Source organism: Hoplias malabaricus, chromosome 5, assembly GCF_029633855.1.
Source record: "Hoplias malabaricus isolate fHopMal1 chromosome 5, fHopMal1.hap1, whole genome shotgun sequence".
NCBI lineage: Eukaryota > Metazoa > Chordata > Actinopteri > Characiformes > Erythrinidae > Hoplias > Hoplias malabaricus.
Genome location: NC_089804.1, coordinates 36,651,811 through 36,669,310, shown reverse-complemented (window position 1 = coordinate 36,669,310; position 17,500 = coordinate 36,651,811). Strand labels below are relative to the sequence as shown.

The 17,500-nt window shown below is 43.9% G+C and overlaps 1 protein-coding gene across 1 annotated transcript in view; it reads left to right on the top strand.

Moving 5' to 3' along the window:
* The window catches only part of LOC136697309 (chemokine-like protein TAFA-1), a 25,802-nt gene extending 10,909 nt beyond the window's left edge, over positions 1–14,893 (top strand). Inside the window, exons 4-6 of the mRNA XM_066672343.1 lie at positions 11,137–11,261; positions 12,001–12,070; positions 13,587–14,893. Of these exons, the coding sequence (XP_066528440.1) occupies positions 11,137–11,261; positions 12,001–12,027 (152 nt within the window). The 3' untranslated portion in view covers positions 12,028–12,070; positions 13,587–14,893. The remainder of the gene's footprint in view (positions 1–11,136; positions 11,262–12,000; positions 12,071–13,586) is intronic.
* Positions 14,894–17,500: the final 2,607 nt, after the last annotated feature.

Sequence of the window (17,500 nt, the reverse complement as noted above, 5' to 3'; positions counted from 1 at the left end):
GACAGTCACCCACAGGATGCCCACATGGACACAGGGAGAGCACCCCAACTCCTCACAGACAGTCACCCGGAGGAAACCCACATGGACACAGGGAGAACACACCAGCTCCTCACAGACAGGTACCCGGAGGAAACCCACGCAGACACAGGGAGAACACACTACACTCCTCACAGACAGTCACCCGGAGGATACCCACACGGACACAGGGAGAACACACCAACTCCCGACAGACAGTCACCCGGAGCAGTCCCTGGAGCTGTGTGACTGTGACTCTACCTGCTGCACCACTGTGCCAACCATAGGGATGGCTTATATTAGAAATTATAGAACTGCTTCATCTCTACATGTGGAAGGCAGAGCTATATGCTCGGTGTTTCTGATATAGTGGCCAGTGTGTCTGTTGATTGTGCTAATGTTGGATCATGTTTAGCTGAAGAATTTTGTTACAGAGCAAGGCAGTATGTCATGAAACATTACATAGATGTCCGTTTTATACACACCCACACACTTACACACAAACACACACACACACTTGCGGACATGCATGTCCATATAAATTGGCATGCACACACATCATGAATGAAAATGTACCTTGCATCATCTACAGCTCATCAAAAGCATCACCTAAATGTTTGCCAGATGATAGCATTGTGAAGGGCTGTATATGCATGAGGCTCCATTGAAGTGTGTGTGTGTGTGTGTGTGTGTGTGTGTGTGTGTGTGTGTGTGTGTGTCTGTGTGTGTGTGTGTGTGTGTGTGTGTGTGTGTGTGTGTCTGTGTGTGTGTGTGTGTGTGTGTGGCCAGAAGCGTTTCTTCCCATGGCTTCATGTACTGAATCAATCAGAAGCAGGCGCTACACAGAGCCCTGAAAAATACTGCGAACAGGACGTGGGCTGCGAGCGTTTTAATTACTGTTATGTGTAACTTTCATAATCATAATCATTTCACATGCATAATTATATTTGTATATTCAGCGTGTGCTGGCCTTGCTGTAATTAAACTTTGCAGTAGTTTGGGGGATTCATTTCTTTTTTTTTTTTTTTTTTTTAATCTGGCGTCAGACTGCTGTCCCCTTTTCTTCACTCTGGACGTCTGCAGAATGAGAGAAAGAGAGGTGTGAGAAGTGTGAGAAGTGTTGGGGTGCGGTAGGGGAGGAGAGAGAGAGAGAGAGAGAGAGAGAGAGAGAGAGAGAGAGAGAGAGAGAGAGAGAGAGAGAGAGAGAGAGAGAAAGAGAAAGAGGTGGAGGGGGGGAGCAGGCTGAGAGTGAGAGTCTTGATGTTAAAGCATATGTTACTCGTAGCCGTGCTTTGACAATTTAAACATAAACCTGTCAAATCAAAACACAAATATTAAACTGAACTGAGAATGTGTGAGAGAGAGAGAGAGTGTGAGAGAGAGAGAGAGAGAGAGAGAGAGACTGAGCGAGAGAGAAACAGAGAGAAAGAAACTGAGCGCGTGTGCGCATGAAAGAGAGAGAGAGCAAAGGGGGGGGGATGAAAGGGAAAAAGAGAGAAATGCACAGAAAAAGAGTAGGAGTAAATAGATGGTGAAAGAGAGATGGGGAGGAGGATTGGAGGATGGGAGAGGTGGAAATGGAGAGAAAGAAAAAGAGACACAGAGAGAGAGAGCAGGAGAAGCGAAAATTTGGAGGGGAAGACAGAAAGAAATACATGAAAAAGCTAGAGAGAGAGAGAGAGAGACAGTGAGTGAGTGAGTGAGTGAGTGAGTGAGAGAGAGAGAGAGAGAGAGAGAGAGAGAGAGAGAGAGAGAGAGAGAGAAGGGAAGGGAGGGAGAAACAAAGAAAGAGTGGGAGAAAAGATGGCGATAGAGAGGGTTTTGACAAAGGGAGAAATGGAAGAGGAGAGAAAGAAAGAGTGAGAAAGAGAGAAGCAAAGATTAGAAAGGGAGAGAAGAAAAGAGACAGAAAAAAATAATTGAAAAAGCTAGAGAGAGAGAGAGAGAGAGAGAGAGAGAGAGAGAGAGAGAGAGAGAGAGAGAGAGAGAGCTCCTCAGTATAGTCTCTGTATTTTGTCTGCCATGAAACGTATGTGAGTCTACAGAGATGAACATCAAACCAGCCTTACAGGAGGGGGTTGTCAGGCTCTATAAACATACACCCACCCACACACACAGAACATACACACACACACACACACACACACACACACACACACACACACACACACATATACACACACAGCCCTTTTGGAGAGTGCCACAGAGCCTTAAAATTTATGATAAATTCTCCCCAAAAAAAGTCTTTCACATATTAAGCCGTGTCTACACCATCCCCTTCAGGGTCACAGGGGGAGGGTCTAGAACCCGCCCTGAACCACTGGGCACCAGTCCATCACAGGGCTCACTCACACGCTCACACCTGTGGACAGTGTCACACAGCCACTCCACTTACCAATGCCTGCTTAGACCTGTCACACTTTACAGAGTATAGAGGCTCTCTCTCTCTCTCTCTCTCTCTCTCTCTCTCTCTCTCTCTCTCTCTCTCTCTCTCTCTCTCTCTCTCTCTCTCAGCTCTTACTTTATTAGCATGACTGCTGTCCATACACTCTTCCACTCTCCCCTCCATTAGCATGTAAATTATAATGTAGTAAAAACTAATATGATCCAAATAGCATAACGCCTCTAATGAGCTGCTGTCTGGGAAATAAATAATGAAGGCAGAAGCGAAAGGTGGCGGAGAGCGACGTCCCGTTAGCAGGAGTTTGTGGCACTCTGTCACAGTCAACAAGGAGGATTTACATATCATCCAGCTAGGACTCGATCGGGATTCAGCCGGCGAGCTCTTTGTTTATTAAGAGGATTAGATGTTGTGTCAGTGTAATCAAACGGACGAGACACTTGTCATTACGAGCCTTTCGGAATGCGTGTTTCTCACACACAGACACACACAGCTCCTTTGAGTGAAGGCTAGACCCTAGCGCTGTTCATTAGCAGTAGATGGCTTTGACAGCTCGCTGATTGAGAGACCCTCAGTCACCATCTGAATCACTAATAATGGGCTTCCTCTCTGGGAAAAACACAGCAGTGATTGGCGCAGAATGATAGTGGCAGGGGTGCACTGAAGTCCAGGCACTGTCCCAAGACCATGGGACCCATTTTAAGTCTCCCTACAAGGAACAGGGCTGCCTTGCCCTTAAGCGTGGGAGTGCCTCGCATCCGGTGGACTCTACATGCACAATCCCAAGAGAACACCATCAACTCACAAGAGGTTTTATGTGAACCTCAGGGTTCAGGATGCTAGATAGTTTGCACTGAGGTACTCCACTAACTCTGAGTCTAGCCCAGTGCATCCATTAACAAAGCTAGCGTCTGGTATAGGGAGATGGACAGAAAGCACATTAGCACACAGAAAGCTCCAGTGCCACATACTGATCCATTTTTATTATGATACAGAAAAGTATGGAACCAAAGAATAATAGGTTCTTCCGTGTGAGAGGTGACAACGTCCGTGAGTGTGTCAAGATAATGAAGCTCCAGAAAGAGCTCAGATATAGAGCTCAAATAAAGCATTATAAATCTGGGCAGCTGAACGAGGTCATTTGCAGCATGTTATATTGTACTTCTGGGTGAAGGAACAGCAAACCAGATGGTTCTGTGAATGTTATTTTTATTTTTAAATGAGAGGGAGAGGTTTGGGGGAGCAGGAAAATGCTCAGGCATTGTCTCCTTTACTACACAAGGTCAGCAGGACCTTACTCCAAATTCATTTTAACAGAATAAACCATGACTCTGTCCTGACTCTGTCTGATTATCTCTGGCCATGGTGCTGAATTCAGCCCTAGCGACACTGGAATCATTGTGAGTCACTTTCTATGAAGCCAATGGACAACAGGAATTTAACATGCTCCACTGCAGCTGCAATCCTTCCAAATGAATACAGTCACCATGCTGCTATTGGCCAGAGTCTAATGACTGAAAAGTTAATTACTAAGGACCCTCAGAGCAGGGATACTGCAGTATAATATTTATCTGTTGAGGTTTACGCACCCCACAGGTTGAAAACCCCTGTTAAGTAAAGTCAGATTGGTGGGCTTTGACTTCCTGCTGATCAAGTGGTCCACTGTCACAGCTGGAATAGCTAATAAGGCTTCTGCTGCTAATAAAGCGCCAACTCGGTGGGAAGAAAAGCCCAGATTAATGCGGAATGATAGCACAGGGGGCCAGATGAAGGTTTTTCTGTTGCTGACCTGAGGGCAAAGGCCTACTCTCTGGCCCCTCGTTAATTACTCCCAGGCTTCGTTAAGGCTCAGCTGACCTTCGGGAGCTGAATCCTGGCCATTAGCCAGCGTCTCCTCTCACTTTAAACGCAGTTCATCTCTTTCTTCTCTGGATTCGCCGGGCAAGTGCAAAAGACTTTTACAGAATCAATCAGCTCATTACCAGAGCATTTCTCAGCACAGGTACAGAAGGATGAGAGAGAGAGAGAGAGAGAGAGAGAGAGAGAGAGAGAATCGTTCTTCAGCACAGATAAAGATGAGGCAAAGTCGTCTAAGCTCCTCCAGGGCACAAAAGCAGTACTGGCAAGTTAATTCTTTACTCCTTGGCCCCACGGGACAGTGATGTAGAGCAGGGGAGAATGAAGGGGGGGTTAGAGAAGGGTTAGCAAGAACGGGGGCACGCCGTTCTCCACTCTGATGTATCGATCCACACCCCACGGCACTGTAAATTAACACCCACAGAAAATCGCATGAAAATTTAAAGTGTAATTGCTTTGCACTCTTAATCCGAGCTGGAAGGGATCGATTGAACAGCGCAGGGAGCACCTGCCTGGGCCACTGCATTTACCAGGAGAGAAAGACCGACAAAAAAACACCTCCATCCCTCCGTCCCCATGAATTTAAATCTGGTCAAGTGGTTTTGGGTAGAGTTTTAGCTCTTTTTTGCTTGTTTTAGGAGAAATACAACTTTTTTTGGAGTTAAGAAACGATTTCCGATACAGTGTGTCTTTTGACAGAGTCATGTATGTGAGAATACTTTCATTTAACAGCACAAGGATCCTTTAACAGATTTCATGGTGTCGAAACTTCCATGAACTTCTAGACCCTCATTATCCTCCCAGAAATTGTCTGTCATTAGGATCAATGTTTAATTATCCAGCCTATTGTTCAAAGCCTTCGCCTACATTCTTACCTCGCACACACCATTCCCTATCTGTCTTTTGGTTGACGGTCAAAAGTCAGATGTTGTGGTGTGTGTGTGTGAGTATGTGTATATGTGAACTAACTTCACTTGAATCTCAGGGTCAATCTCATTTCACCCCTTGGCCCTACCACTTAGCCCTACCACTTTGTGTTGCCTAGGGGTGGGGGGTCTCACTTCTTGTTGGGACAAACGGGTATGATGAAGTGTCAGGGAGACATGGCCCTTCAAACATGCATTTTTTTCAGAAACACACTCTAAACTGAGTGTCATGATGCCTTGTGAATCACCGATGAAATGCTGCACAAGTAAAAGAAAAAAGAAACCCAAGAATGTGTGTATTTTCTTTTTTAATAACTATGATACCCATTGTATGATCTTAATTTATTATATTTTAAATGTAGTTTAACTCTTTACTTCACAACACACATCGCTAGTACAAACATACAGCATCACTAGTAGTAACTGATATCTCTGTAGTTAGCTGTAAATTCCCAGTTCCACCTTAAATGTGGAAGCAATGACATTCTGGTATCTGATGCTACTGCAACTTTTAAGGTGGAACTGGAAGTTAAACAAAATGCTGCCAAATAAGAAGCTGAATTCCACTTAATTTGATAGAAGAGTGAGGAATGGGTGGTAATATATGATTGTGGGACCCCTCTGAAGCCGTAGTATGCTCTAAATTTAACTAATGTAGCTGTTGAAGCACTGTAAGATTCCTCTGATAACACTGCAGACTGGCAGAGCTGCTGACGATGTGTAAAATCAGTTTGGTCAGTTGATGTTGTGTAATATCGAAACTCTCTGATGATATCATGATTGGGTTTCTGGGAGGTTGCCATAATGAGATTTGCTTTTTAAAGCATTTCAGAACAGTGCTGTAAAATGGAATTACACAATGCAACTACAGGGGGAGCTCAAGAGCAAAAATGACAAATATTACCTAGTGTTCCTTTGGGCTAGAGCTCAGGTCAGAGTTTAATCCTGTCAGACCATCCAATCTGTCAGACTAGAGTCAGGTAATGGAGGAAAATTCATTTGCAAAATGCCTCCTAAACTCTAGACATGATTAAAATGAGTTTCGATTGCTGCCCTCTGTTCAGAACTGTTCAGAAGAATCAGGAGAAAAAAATTCTCCATGTCCAGTGTCTCCTACAATTGCCCTGGGCTTGTCATCTGACTGGACAGCTTTAGTAGCATCACCTGAGACTAGAGACTAAGCAACAACAGCTTTATCTAACAGCTATGCCAGGCATTGCACAACTCTTTTCAGCTCAGCACAAAAACTGGAACCTGGACCGGGAGGACATCCACAAACTCTGCTGACCTGGCCATGGAGCTCTGAAGCCTCGAGGGTCCCTGACTGCTGTGATAATCCACTTTCTCCTCTCTCTGTCTCTCTCACTTTCTCTCTTTCTATCTCTCTCCCCGGGACAATGATTCTGTGGAGAGGAGGGTCCAGAGTTGCTGATGTTATGACTCTGAAGGCGGGGGCTCGGAGGGGGGTCTAAAGCCGAGGGACAGCAGCCCACCTCCAGGCTTCGGGAAGGTCACCTGAATGGAGTCTGTCTGGCTTGACGCCAGGCCGATAACGCTGTCAGAGCAGGAGCACTGACCTTGTGACCAGTCTTCAGAGCCTATGCCTTTCCCCTCAGAGAGAACGAGAGAGAGAGAGAGAGAGAGAGAGAGAGAGAGAGAGAGAAGGCCATCTGTCAGGATAGGTCAAAAGCTGTTGCCTCAGAACGCAGAAAACATTTGTCTCACTTTGACTCTGCAGCGTCCTCAGATTCTCTGAGCAGAACACCGGAGAAGACTTACACAACCGTCCAGGCTTTTTCCTGACTCTCCTGTAATACCTCAGGTGGAGTGTCGGGAGTGTGGGCAGAGGTCAATTAAACGCAAGGACGCCAAGCTCATTCTTAATGGACTCTAGAGAAGTACAGCTTCTTTTGTCCTTCCTTTTCGCCGCGTCCTGCCCCCGAACTGACAAAGAGCCTTTCGCATTCACAGCGTAGGGCAGTCACCCACTATGTCGAGCCTGACCACCTCCGTGAGTGATCAGTGGAGAGAGCAGTCCTGGTGTATTCCTACATCATTGCTGTCCAAAGAAAAACATGTATCTCCATATGTGTGGATTAGTAGTGTACTACATCGTTTGAACACAGCAGCGTGTGAAACAATCATGACAAATGAATAAATATTTTTGTCAAATCTGGTGTGAATTTAGTTTTTCAAACTTGTTAATTCTCCTTCAGGGTGTGTTTCAGAGAATAAATATTATTCATTCATTAATTCATTCATTATCTGTAACCACTTATTCAGTTTAGGGTCGCGGTGGGTCCAGAGCCTACCTGGAATCATTGGGCGCAAGGTAGGAATACACCCTGGAGGGGGCGCCAGTCCTTCACAGGGCAACACACACACACACACACACATTTACAGAATAAATATTATGTACAATTTAAAAGTTTGACCACATTCCAAAATTAATCAAATGTGCCTCCAACTCTTGCACTGTCAATGCTATTTTTGGTTAGTTTTTTTTAATTATTATTTGTTTGTTTGTTTGATTGTTTGTTTGTTTGTTTATTAAGACAATTTAAAGCATAATTATTCCTGGAAAAATGTTATATGATGAAAAATACAAAATGCCTTTTACGTATTCACCCGGTTAAATCTAATTTAGGTTTTTTTGTGTATTTCTATTACACATTTCTAATTTCAGGAAAGATCATAAAGCACATAATAAAACTATACATTACAAACTAGACATTGATTATGTACTGAGTGTGGCAAACTGAACTTCTTTAGTGCTTTTCTGGACTCCCAAAGTGCTTTCTGTTTATTGGAACATTAGAGAGTCACCTACAGCAATTCACCTGGGCAATGCCAGTCCCCTCACCACACATCAGCTATTAGATAGATAGGAGATGAGAGGGAGTGACTGAGCTGGTTTATCAAAGATGGGGATGATTATGAGGCCAGAAGTGGCCGTGGCAGGTCATGCCGCTCGACTTCAGTAACGCCCCTTTTCAATACCTGCTCAGGGATCTTACTGTATATGACCTCAGAGAATCAGGACCTTAACTCAAGTCTCATCCAAAGGACAGCAATATTTGTTCAGTACAGTGTTCCTGCCCCAGGCTTTGGGATCCACACAGACCACAAGGACAGCGCCTCCAAGTGGTCCAACCAACAACGCATCCAGCAGCCACCGAAACTTTCCTAGGAGGTCTTCTATCAGAAACCTCACCCAGACCTGCTTTGCTTCCACGAATTTGCATGTTCTGCTGGAATAGATAAAGGCCTCAATCATTTGCTGTTTTTTTTTAAATGAAGAACTCACTTAATAAAATGAAGAAACCTGCTCCAGGGATGTGAGGACATCATTTGTCTAACTCAGGCTGACTGGAAGCAGGGCTCGGTGCAGCTTGCCATCAGAGCAGCAAAACCGCAGTCGCTCTGCTGCAAGTGTTTGTTTACTGCGCAGATATTTGTCTCGCACAACATGATCGCGACGTGTAATCAATGCTGCGCTGAACCCTCCGAGCGCCATTCGTCTTCCACGCAAACAACACCTCATCTTTCACACCTCTCCGCCGAGACAGACTCCTAATCTGACTTCTCCTTCTCCTTCTCCTTCCCTCTGTCATTCCATCGCTCCTCTCATCCCCAGAGATTGATTGTTATTGTGGTATTACTTTAGCATTTTCAATTTTGAGCGGACTGAACATTAACAAGGCTGGAATATGAGTGGCGCTGTGATGAGCAGAGTGTGATGGAGAGGAGACAGGAGTCAGGCCTTATCTTTTTGGAAAACATAAAAAGCAGGGGGTTGGCAACCTTTTGGTCCCAAAGGTACAGGTTGGTGCCGAGTGTCTCCATTTAATGCCGTTCTCGATGAACACTCTTAAAAATAAAGGTGCTGCAAAGGGTTATTGGGGCAATGTCATAGAGGAACCACATTTCCAAATTTAAAGCAATGTTACATCAAGCGAAGTTTCTTTTAAAACTTTAAAAGTTTCTTCACACTCACATCTCTTTAACAAACAAGAATCCTCTTGGAACCAAATGTGGTTCCTCTTTGGCATTGCTCAAATAATCGTTTGTAGCATCTTTATTTTTAAGAGTACACTGTTCCACATGCTAATGGCATCTTCCTTCACCATCCAGAAAAGGCACAAGGAGGGAGAGAGAGGGACAGTGAGAGAGAGAAAGAGAATAGTGATTACTGCCTATCACTTCAAGCAGAGAGGGAGCTTGGCTTGTAATGAACTTTGGGTTGTGGAGCACAGCAGCGGTTTTCTTCACCTCAGTCTGAGCCCATCTGGGACACAGAGAGAGAACGAGAGAGTGATGGATGAATAATGGCTGAGTTCTGAGGTCTCTGTGGTGGTTATTAGGTCCAATCCTGGATGCAACTGAGCCGCTGTTGGACGACCTGGTTCTGCACTGCGATTGGTCGGGGAATGCGGCGAAGTTTGAGCGGTTATGGGTTTTTACAGGAGGGAACCCCTATCAGACGTTCTGGACACAGTTCAAATGATCATCTCATGATTTGTTTATGTCCAAAAGTTTACCGAGCAAACCTCCTCCTGAAATAAAAGGCATTCTGTAGCTGCTGGAGTTTTTAAACCCTGTGTCCACTCACTGTCGACTCTGTTGGGCACTCCTGACTTTGTTGACGTAAAGTCAGAGTCAGTATCTGTTGCTGCACACCTTGTGCTGGATATTTTTTGGTTGGTGGGCTATTCTCAGTCCAGCAGAGACACTGAGGGCTTTTAGAACTCCAGCAGCACTGCTGTGTCTGATCCACTCATCCCTGAACTACGGTGATACTGAACAGGATGAAGAGGTTACAGAACATGAATGAATGAATGAATGATAGGATGCAAGATAAAACATGTATTTACTGACTGAATTTGCCCATATTCTGTGGGAAATTGTACTTGACATGTCCTTCATTTTGCAGATAATCATGAGACGACTGTGTTTAACTGAGTATAGTGCTTTCCTCTTGAAAGAACTCCTAGCAATCATAAACACCACACACACGCACACACACACACACACACACACACACACATCCAGCTGATTGGAACAATGTGAAAAACGTCCTCATGTTTGTGGCTCGGTGGAAACATTTTACAGACACTAAGAAGAAACAAAGGGTTCTGGTTTGAGGAACGAGGGACGTGTCTCAGCAGAATCTAATATCAGCCGAGATAATGGAGCCTCATTGTTTGGGCTCAGCACAACTGTAAACAATAAACTTCATTTAGAAACAAGCAAAAAGCAGAGAGCAATGGGAAAAAATCGTCGGGCTGAACGGCTGAAAGGGAAGTAAACAGTTGGGTGCCACTTGTTGATGATAACACTCTCATTATTCCTTTAATTTTAATTAAAGCTGAGTCAGACAATAGCTTCAAAAGTCTTTGTTCCGGAAGCGTGTCTCTGACACTGCTTCACAACCAGGCCATATTTATTACCCTCCCAAACACTGCAGAGTGTGATACACTGATAGCTTTCATAATGCCATGCTCAGTTATTAATACACTTTACCATACAGCTGACACAGACTTTAACATCTCTGGCTTTCAGTGTTGATAGAGTGTTTGTGTAAAGGGTTTAGTGAAGAAGCTCATTAGTTTGATTTTGGGAAGGCTTCACAATTACCATAACATTGAAAACACGTAGGAAAACAAATGCCTTAATATTTCAAAAAAGCTGAAGTCAAAATTCCCTGAGGGTTTTTATTAGCAGTTTTAGAAAATGAGGTTCTCACATTGATTTTAGACTGTCACCCAATTTAAAATCATGGGCCAAATTATGGTCAGAGAGGCACGGTGACTGCCTCATCAACTGGACTATGTGTACAGGTTATTATAATCTCTTGTGTGTGTGTGTGTGTGTGTGTGTGTGTGTGTGTGTGTGTGTGTGTGTTTGTGTTTGTGTGTGTGTGTGTGCCTCCTGAAGCCTCCATCGTGATTGGGAAGTGGTGGTGTGAGATGGAGCCTTGTTTGGAAGGAGAAGAGTGTAAGACACTGCCAGATAATTCAGGCTGGATGTGCTCCTCCGGGAACAAGATCAAGACCACCAGGGTGAGATATACACACATGTACACACACACACACACACACACATATGTAAACATATCACATCCTCATCCATGCACACATCTCAACACACACAACTTCTTTTGAACCTGTACCGGCATGCAGTGAATTTACAGTGTACACTCTCACAGTTGGTTTGTTACTGTGGGTACAGAGCAGGATTCTGGAGCTATAAAGAAAACCTATCAATAGAAACTAGAAAAAAAGCAAAAACCATTTGGTGGGTCTGTTTAATCTGGTAATAAAAGAACCTAAAACACAGAAGAAAGAAAGAAAGAAAGAAAGAAAGAAAGAAAGAAAGAAAGAAAGAAAGAAAACCACCAGACAGACAGACAGACAGACAGGAGAGTTATGATGGACCTGGTCCACTTCCCTTGGATGAGGTTATGGTTTTTTCCACATCTGACTAAACTACCCTCAACTCCACTAAAGTGACGCTGACCAATTGGAAGGTCTCAGCATTTCTCAGGTAAGACTCACCTCCTCTAATCTGTCTCAGAGAATTAGTCCTGCATGACTGGACTAGAGCTGAACCCAGATGACTATTTGATGATCAGATGACCATAATAATAAATATTTATATATATATAGTATATACTGTCATATTTATAACAGTTATTACACGTAGGTAGTTACCATTATTATATAAAGATGTTGAATATTCACATATTCAGTGCAGAGTTTTCTGAAGAAACGTGAACCTCTGCTGTGTTTTCTCTCACAGAACACACAGCCGTATTCCCCTTTTTAGCTGAGGACAGGAGCCAAGGCACGTCCACGTCTCTCCGCTCCAGGTTAGTGAGCTATGCGTGGGTTTGTGTGTGTGTGTGTGTGGGGGGGGGGGTGTTTGGGGGTTGTGTGTATTCATGTATTTTCAGGGCAAAAATTACCAAACAAACATGGGGCCTGATGTTACATATGGGACATATCATTGGTTTGATAGTTTATTAAAATAGTTTTATGCATAGGCACTATACAGCAGCACATAAGCACACTCCCACACACACACACACACACACACACACACACACACACACACACACACTGAGCTGCTGTATAATAGAATATGTTTATTATTGAACACAAGCCAGTGGGTTTCTAAGTGCAGAGATGTGTTTGCTAATGTTGTTTGTCACATGTAGCCTACAGCACAAGATACAGTACAAGATCAGTGCATTAATGCCTTGCAATATAAGTCTCACTCAGACACACACAAACACACCACACACACACACACAGAGTCAGGCTCTATTGGGTATATTATATGAGTGTATAGATGAGATTTGCACTGCGCCTTCACTTTCTGATTGTCGCTCCTAGGAGGAACAACAATTGAATATGCTGAACATATATAAATATTTGTGTGTGTTTGTGTGTGTGTATGTGTGTGTGTGTGTGCATTCACACTCCATTCAAACATACCCTGTAGCTCAGGCTTACCGGTGTACAGAGACAGTATCTACAGATTTGTGTTTATGGAGGGTTGGAAATGAGATTTGCACGCACATGAAATTTCAGTGACAAGCTATTCACATCTTAGTACATCGTCTACATAAATGTGTGTGTGTGTGTGTGCGTGTGTGTGTGTGTGTGTGTATGTGTGTCTGTACAATTAAGCGCCTTAAGTATGTGACCCCTAGACAATCCCTATGTGATGTCATAGGGCATTATGATTAGTCATCTGTCCCAACCGATAAAGAATAGTGACTTGCTATAAATTTTGTTTACACCAGATTCTTTCTAATCTCGTAAAAGGTGATTTACAGGCACCTCATGCATGTTTGATTTGAATTCCAACTGAACATTTAACAACAATGTCCTAGAATCATTATTTTTAAAGGCAGTCTGCGTAGTAGTCTAGCAATAGACACTGCTTTAGCCTCCACAAATGCCTTTTCATGAACACAGGAAACGGGAAAGGAAATGGTTGTGTCTTCCTCATTCTAGGAGTGTGTGTAATGTGCATGTTCCTTTTGAATTGAGTCCAGTGGGAGCAGGAAGAGGCAGCTATAGGTCAGTCTGAGGTGCTTATAAATCACTCTATACAAGTTTTTCTTGCCCCACACCACATACCCCGCCCATCTCTGACTACTGACACTGACCAGTCCACCTGTGGGTTGGATTTTGCTCTGATAAAGACCATAAAAGCTCCTTTTTATGCAGACACATGCGTGCATGTATGCGCACACACACAGACTGAAAACCTTCTCGTCTTTTTTTGCGGTTTTGGTAAATTGGCATGTTAAAGTGAGGATGCAGCGAGTGCCTGACGCTGTTTTTCTTTCTCTCTTTTTTCTTTGTGTCTTTCAGAGAGCGAGCCCTCCTCGCCTGTATCCCCCCAGACAAGGCAGGCCTTTTGTTTGAGGAGGGCACAGTGAAAGAGAGAGAGACAGAGAGAGAGAGAGAGAGAGAAAGAGAAAACAGAGAAAAGAGAGAGAGAAAAAGAGAGAAAGAGAGAGGCTGGCGACATTCCAATCGCTCCCTACTGCTTTTACCTTCTCTCCTGGTTCAAAATCAATTACAAACCCCTGCCCAAAACTAAAAAAGAAAAGAAAAAAAAAGCCACATCTTGTTTCACTCCTGGATGTTCTCTGTTTCCCATCTTTTTGGGTTTCAACACAGAGCAGGGGCCGGCTCTGGCTCTTGACTGCCACGGCTTCGACAGGGGGTTTTATTTATGCATACATACATACACACACACACACACACACATACACACACACACACACATACACAACCAAAACGGTCTGTAAGTCAACACTCACAACCAAAATGGACGTCCTGACCTGAGGATGCTGGAGAAACCAACGGGGTTCAAACAGCGATGGCTCCAGGCACTGAATCTACAACCCAACACAGGCCAAGGCTTTTTTTGAAGGGTGAAGCTTTACGACTATCGACTATCTTTACGACGTCTATTTTCAAGTCTTATTCAGAGCAAAAGTTGATGAAAGCACCAACATCCTGCACAGAGTGGACAGAACTCCCATACAGCACCGTGCAAGTGTCAGAGACCACTGTAGAATGCACTTTCCCATTTAATTTCAGCGTTCTTTTGTTTGTTTGTGTTGTTTTGGGTTTTTTTTTTCTGCTTTACACCATCCCAGTACTCACAAGCACAGTTAGTGATGCTGAGGGTCTGGTGTCTGGGGGGGGCTGGTCCATTGCGCTGGAAACACCTGCAACTACAATTTAGTTTTAGTAACAGCATCGGGAGAGGTCCACATCCATTCAGACCCATATAATCTCATTGTCTTCACTCCGTGGAAAGCCTATTTGAAGCTGAAACGTTCTCCTGTCTCCCAGCTGTAACACTTCATGGACTTGCACACTTGCATGGTTTTTAGGAGTCCGTTTTTACCCATATATTGTAAATTCTGATTGTATTTGTCCCTTTGACTGTTCTCTTCCTCGTGTCCAATCCGGGAGACGTCTCGCGAGGAGGAGTAATGTGGACATAATGGTTGCTGTGACTGGAGATGAAATGAGTGAGGTATGGTCTCAGACGACTGCCCACTACTGTAGGCTATCTGTCCATCCGAGAGATGTTCGTTTTTATTGAGATCTCTGGAGAAAATCTGTTTCCTCTCCACTCGTGTTTGTCCTGTGTCTTCTTTGCCGCCTGTCAATGTCACATTAAATGTCTTCTGACAGCTCCTCACTTTCTGCTCACTGTCGTCTTTCTGGGCCATTCTTCACGATTAAGGGCCAGACTCTATCAGAGAGAGATAGAGAGAGAGAGAAGAGAGAGAGAGATAGAGAGAGAGAGAGAGAGAGAGAGAGAGAGATCCCCAGTCTGGGAGAGGAGTTATTTCTATCTGACGGCCCGTCCTTGTGTCATTTCTCTCTAGCCTGATTCAGGGATTGGTTTATAATGTGATCGCTGTATTAGTATGCGAGAGGCACATATGGAACTGTCGCCTTTAGGATGAGCTCTAAAGCTGAACGTCCGCTCAGCTGGGCTCCCATGTGAAGAACACACATGCTGGAGGAAACCTGAACACACACGCGCTGAAAATAAAAAGCACATTTAAACGGCTCCAGTCACATTCCTTCAGCTGACAGATCACTGTGGGCAGACTGAATTAACCGAGTTAAGACGCGCTGACATTAGCGTCTAACTCGGCTTGATCTTGTAGTAAATGACCTTTGAGCTTTTTTCACTGACTGTCATTGGCTTTAATTTCAATAGAAATGATTGTTCGATAGAAAAGCATAATGGGACACATTTCAGATTAATCACACTTGTGTAAAGCTGTGTTTTTATCACACTTTAATTAAACTTTTGTTTATTTCAATGAACTAAAATTACATTTGTTTCAATCTGATGTGAACCAATGTGTTTTTGCACAATTTCTAATTCAAAACCAGTGTGAAAATATCAGCATTGAAGGCCTCATATCTCTCCCCTTTTCTAATTGTGAACACAGTTCTGGGTGTTAATGAAAGGCACCAAAGCAAAACACCACAAGGATCAAACTCCAGAGCAGCGTTCTCCCCGTATCAAAACAGCCTTGTTCAGAATAGCCACTTCAGCGTCTGTTTCTTTAAATGATAATGAGCCACTCGCTGTTCACTCCTGACCCCGAGTGCACAGCAGTGAGTACAGAGGAGCTGTTTTTTAGTCATTTTCACTCGTTTCTACTTACTTCTCCGTTCTCAGTTATTTTTTACTCAGTGCTTTTATTTTTCAACGATTGTTTTCTCTGTTTTGTTGTCACATCAACACAGGTCCAGCACTGTGATTGGACAGACTCAGACAAGGGGGCGGGGCAATTCTAAAGTTTCTGCACTCAATGGCAGATGCCGCACCATGAATTGACTAGGTGGTGTTGTTTCACAGTGTGTGGGTCGGTGGGACTCCAGATACACACATTATTGTACACAATACACTCAAAAAGTGATGCTTTCATAATATATCGTCCTTTATCACTGCACCTTACCATAGCCTTGGTAACCTAACCACAAAACTTAACCAATTAGCCTAGGTCTAACTCTACAACAGTTTACAGCAATGGTTCTGTGACTCTTCTTTGGGTCAGAGGAGAGATATGTGAGAATATATGAGACGATATTACTAAAATAATCTGAGTACACATAGAGTGTAAAGGTATTAACGGTGAGCTTTTGTATTTTGTTGGAGACAAGATCACCCAGCAGACTCTATTCACTCCTGCAGCTCCTGAGATCTCTGTTCAACTCAAGGACACAGAGGCAGCGTAGGACAAACTAAAGACACAAATCCAAGCCGCAGCCTGTAAACACTTCTGTAAGCTACTTGCCTCATTTGTCTGTCACTGATGTGATAAAAGTGGTTTGAAGTGGCAGAAAAATGCCTTTCAACACATAGAGAGTGCTTACCTTCCTCCTTCCTTCCCTCAGACGAGCGAGACTTTGTCAAAACGCATCATCCAGCGAGTCAGGACAGCGATCACGATTGGCCGTTTCATCTCGAGGCAGGCGAGCGAGAAGCTGCCATATCCGTGGGCAACCACTTGAGGGGAAAGTGAAGGGAAGAGAGAAAGCTATCCCAGCAGAAGTGCCCTTTAACAGACGGGCAGGCAGCTGCACGCAGCCGAACGCAGCCGACTGGCACTCAGCCGTCCAAAGACTTCCCCACAAAAACAGCGCTCCTGACACATCCCGACAGCCGCTTAAGATTTTTCCTCCCAAACAAAGTCACGCAGTTGACGGAGAGATCCGTCTGCTTTCCCCGTACCTCCCTCCAGTCCACTGTAACAGAAGGTAATAAAACGTGATCATAACGACAACAGCATCCAGCGCTGCAAAATATAGCAGTGGACAGCATTAACCTAAGCAATTAGCGTAGAGGTTGGGGTCAAATTTAAAGGTGCAGTGTTTAAGATTTAAGACCTCTAGTAATGAGGGTGCAGAATGAAACAAACTGAATACCCCTCCTTCACCCCTCCCTGCCACTGATTGGCAGTGTAATCTTTTGTCCATTCCCATGTAACACTATATTTCTGGATTGAGCCTCCTCAATCTTACACACAGCACCTTTAACCCTTTGAGTTGTTATGTAGGGTCACTTCAGTCTGTGTCAAATTTACCATTACTCTCACTTTTAGCCTTAACTCATGAGTACTGGTCTTTTTCTTTTCTGTTGTATGGATAAGGTTAATGATAAGTCTCAAAATAATTAATTTTAATATTATTTTAATATTAAATATACGCAGCGGCGACACAAATCTGATAGAGTGTGT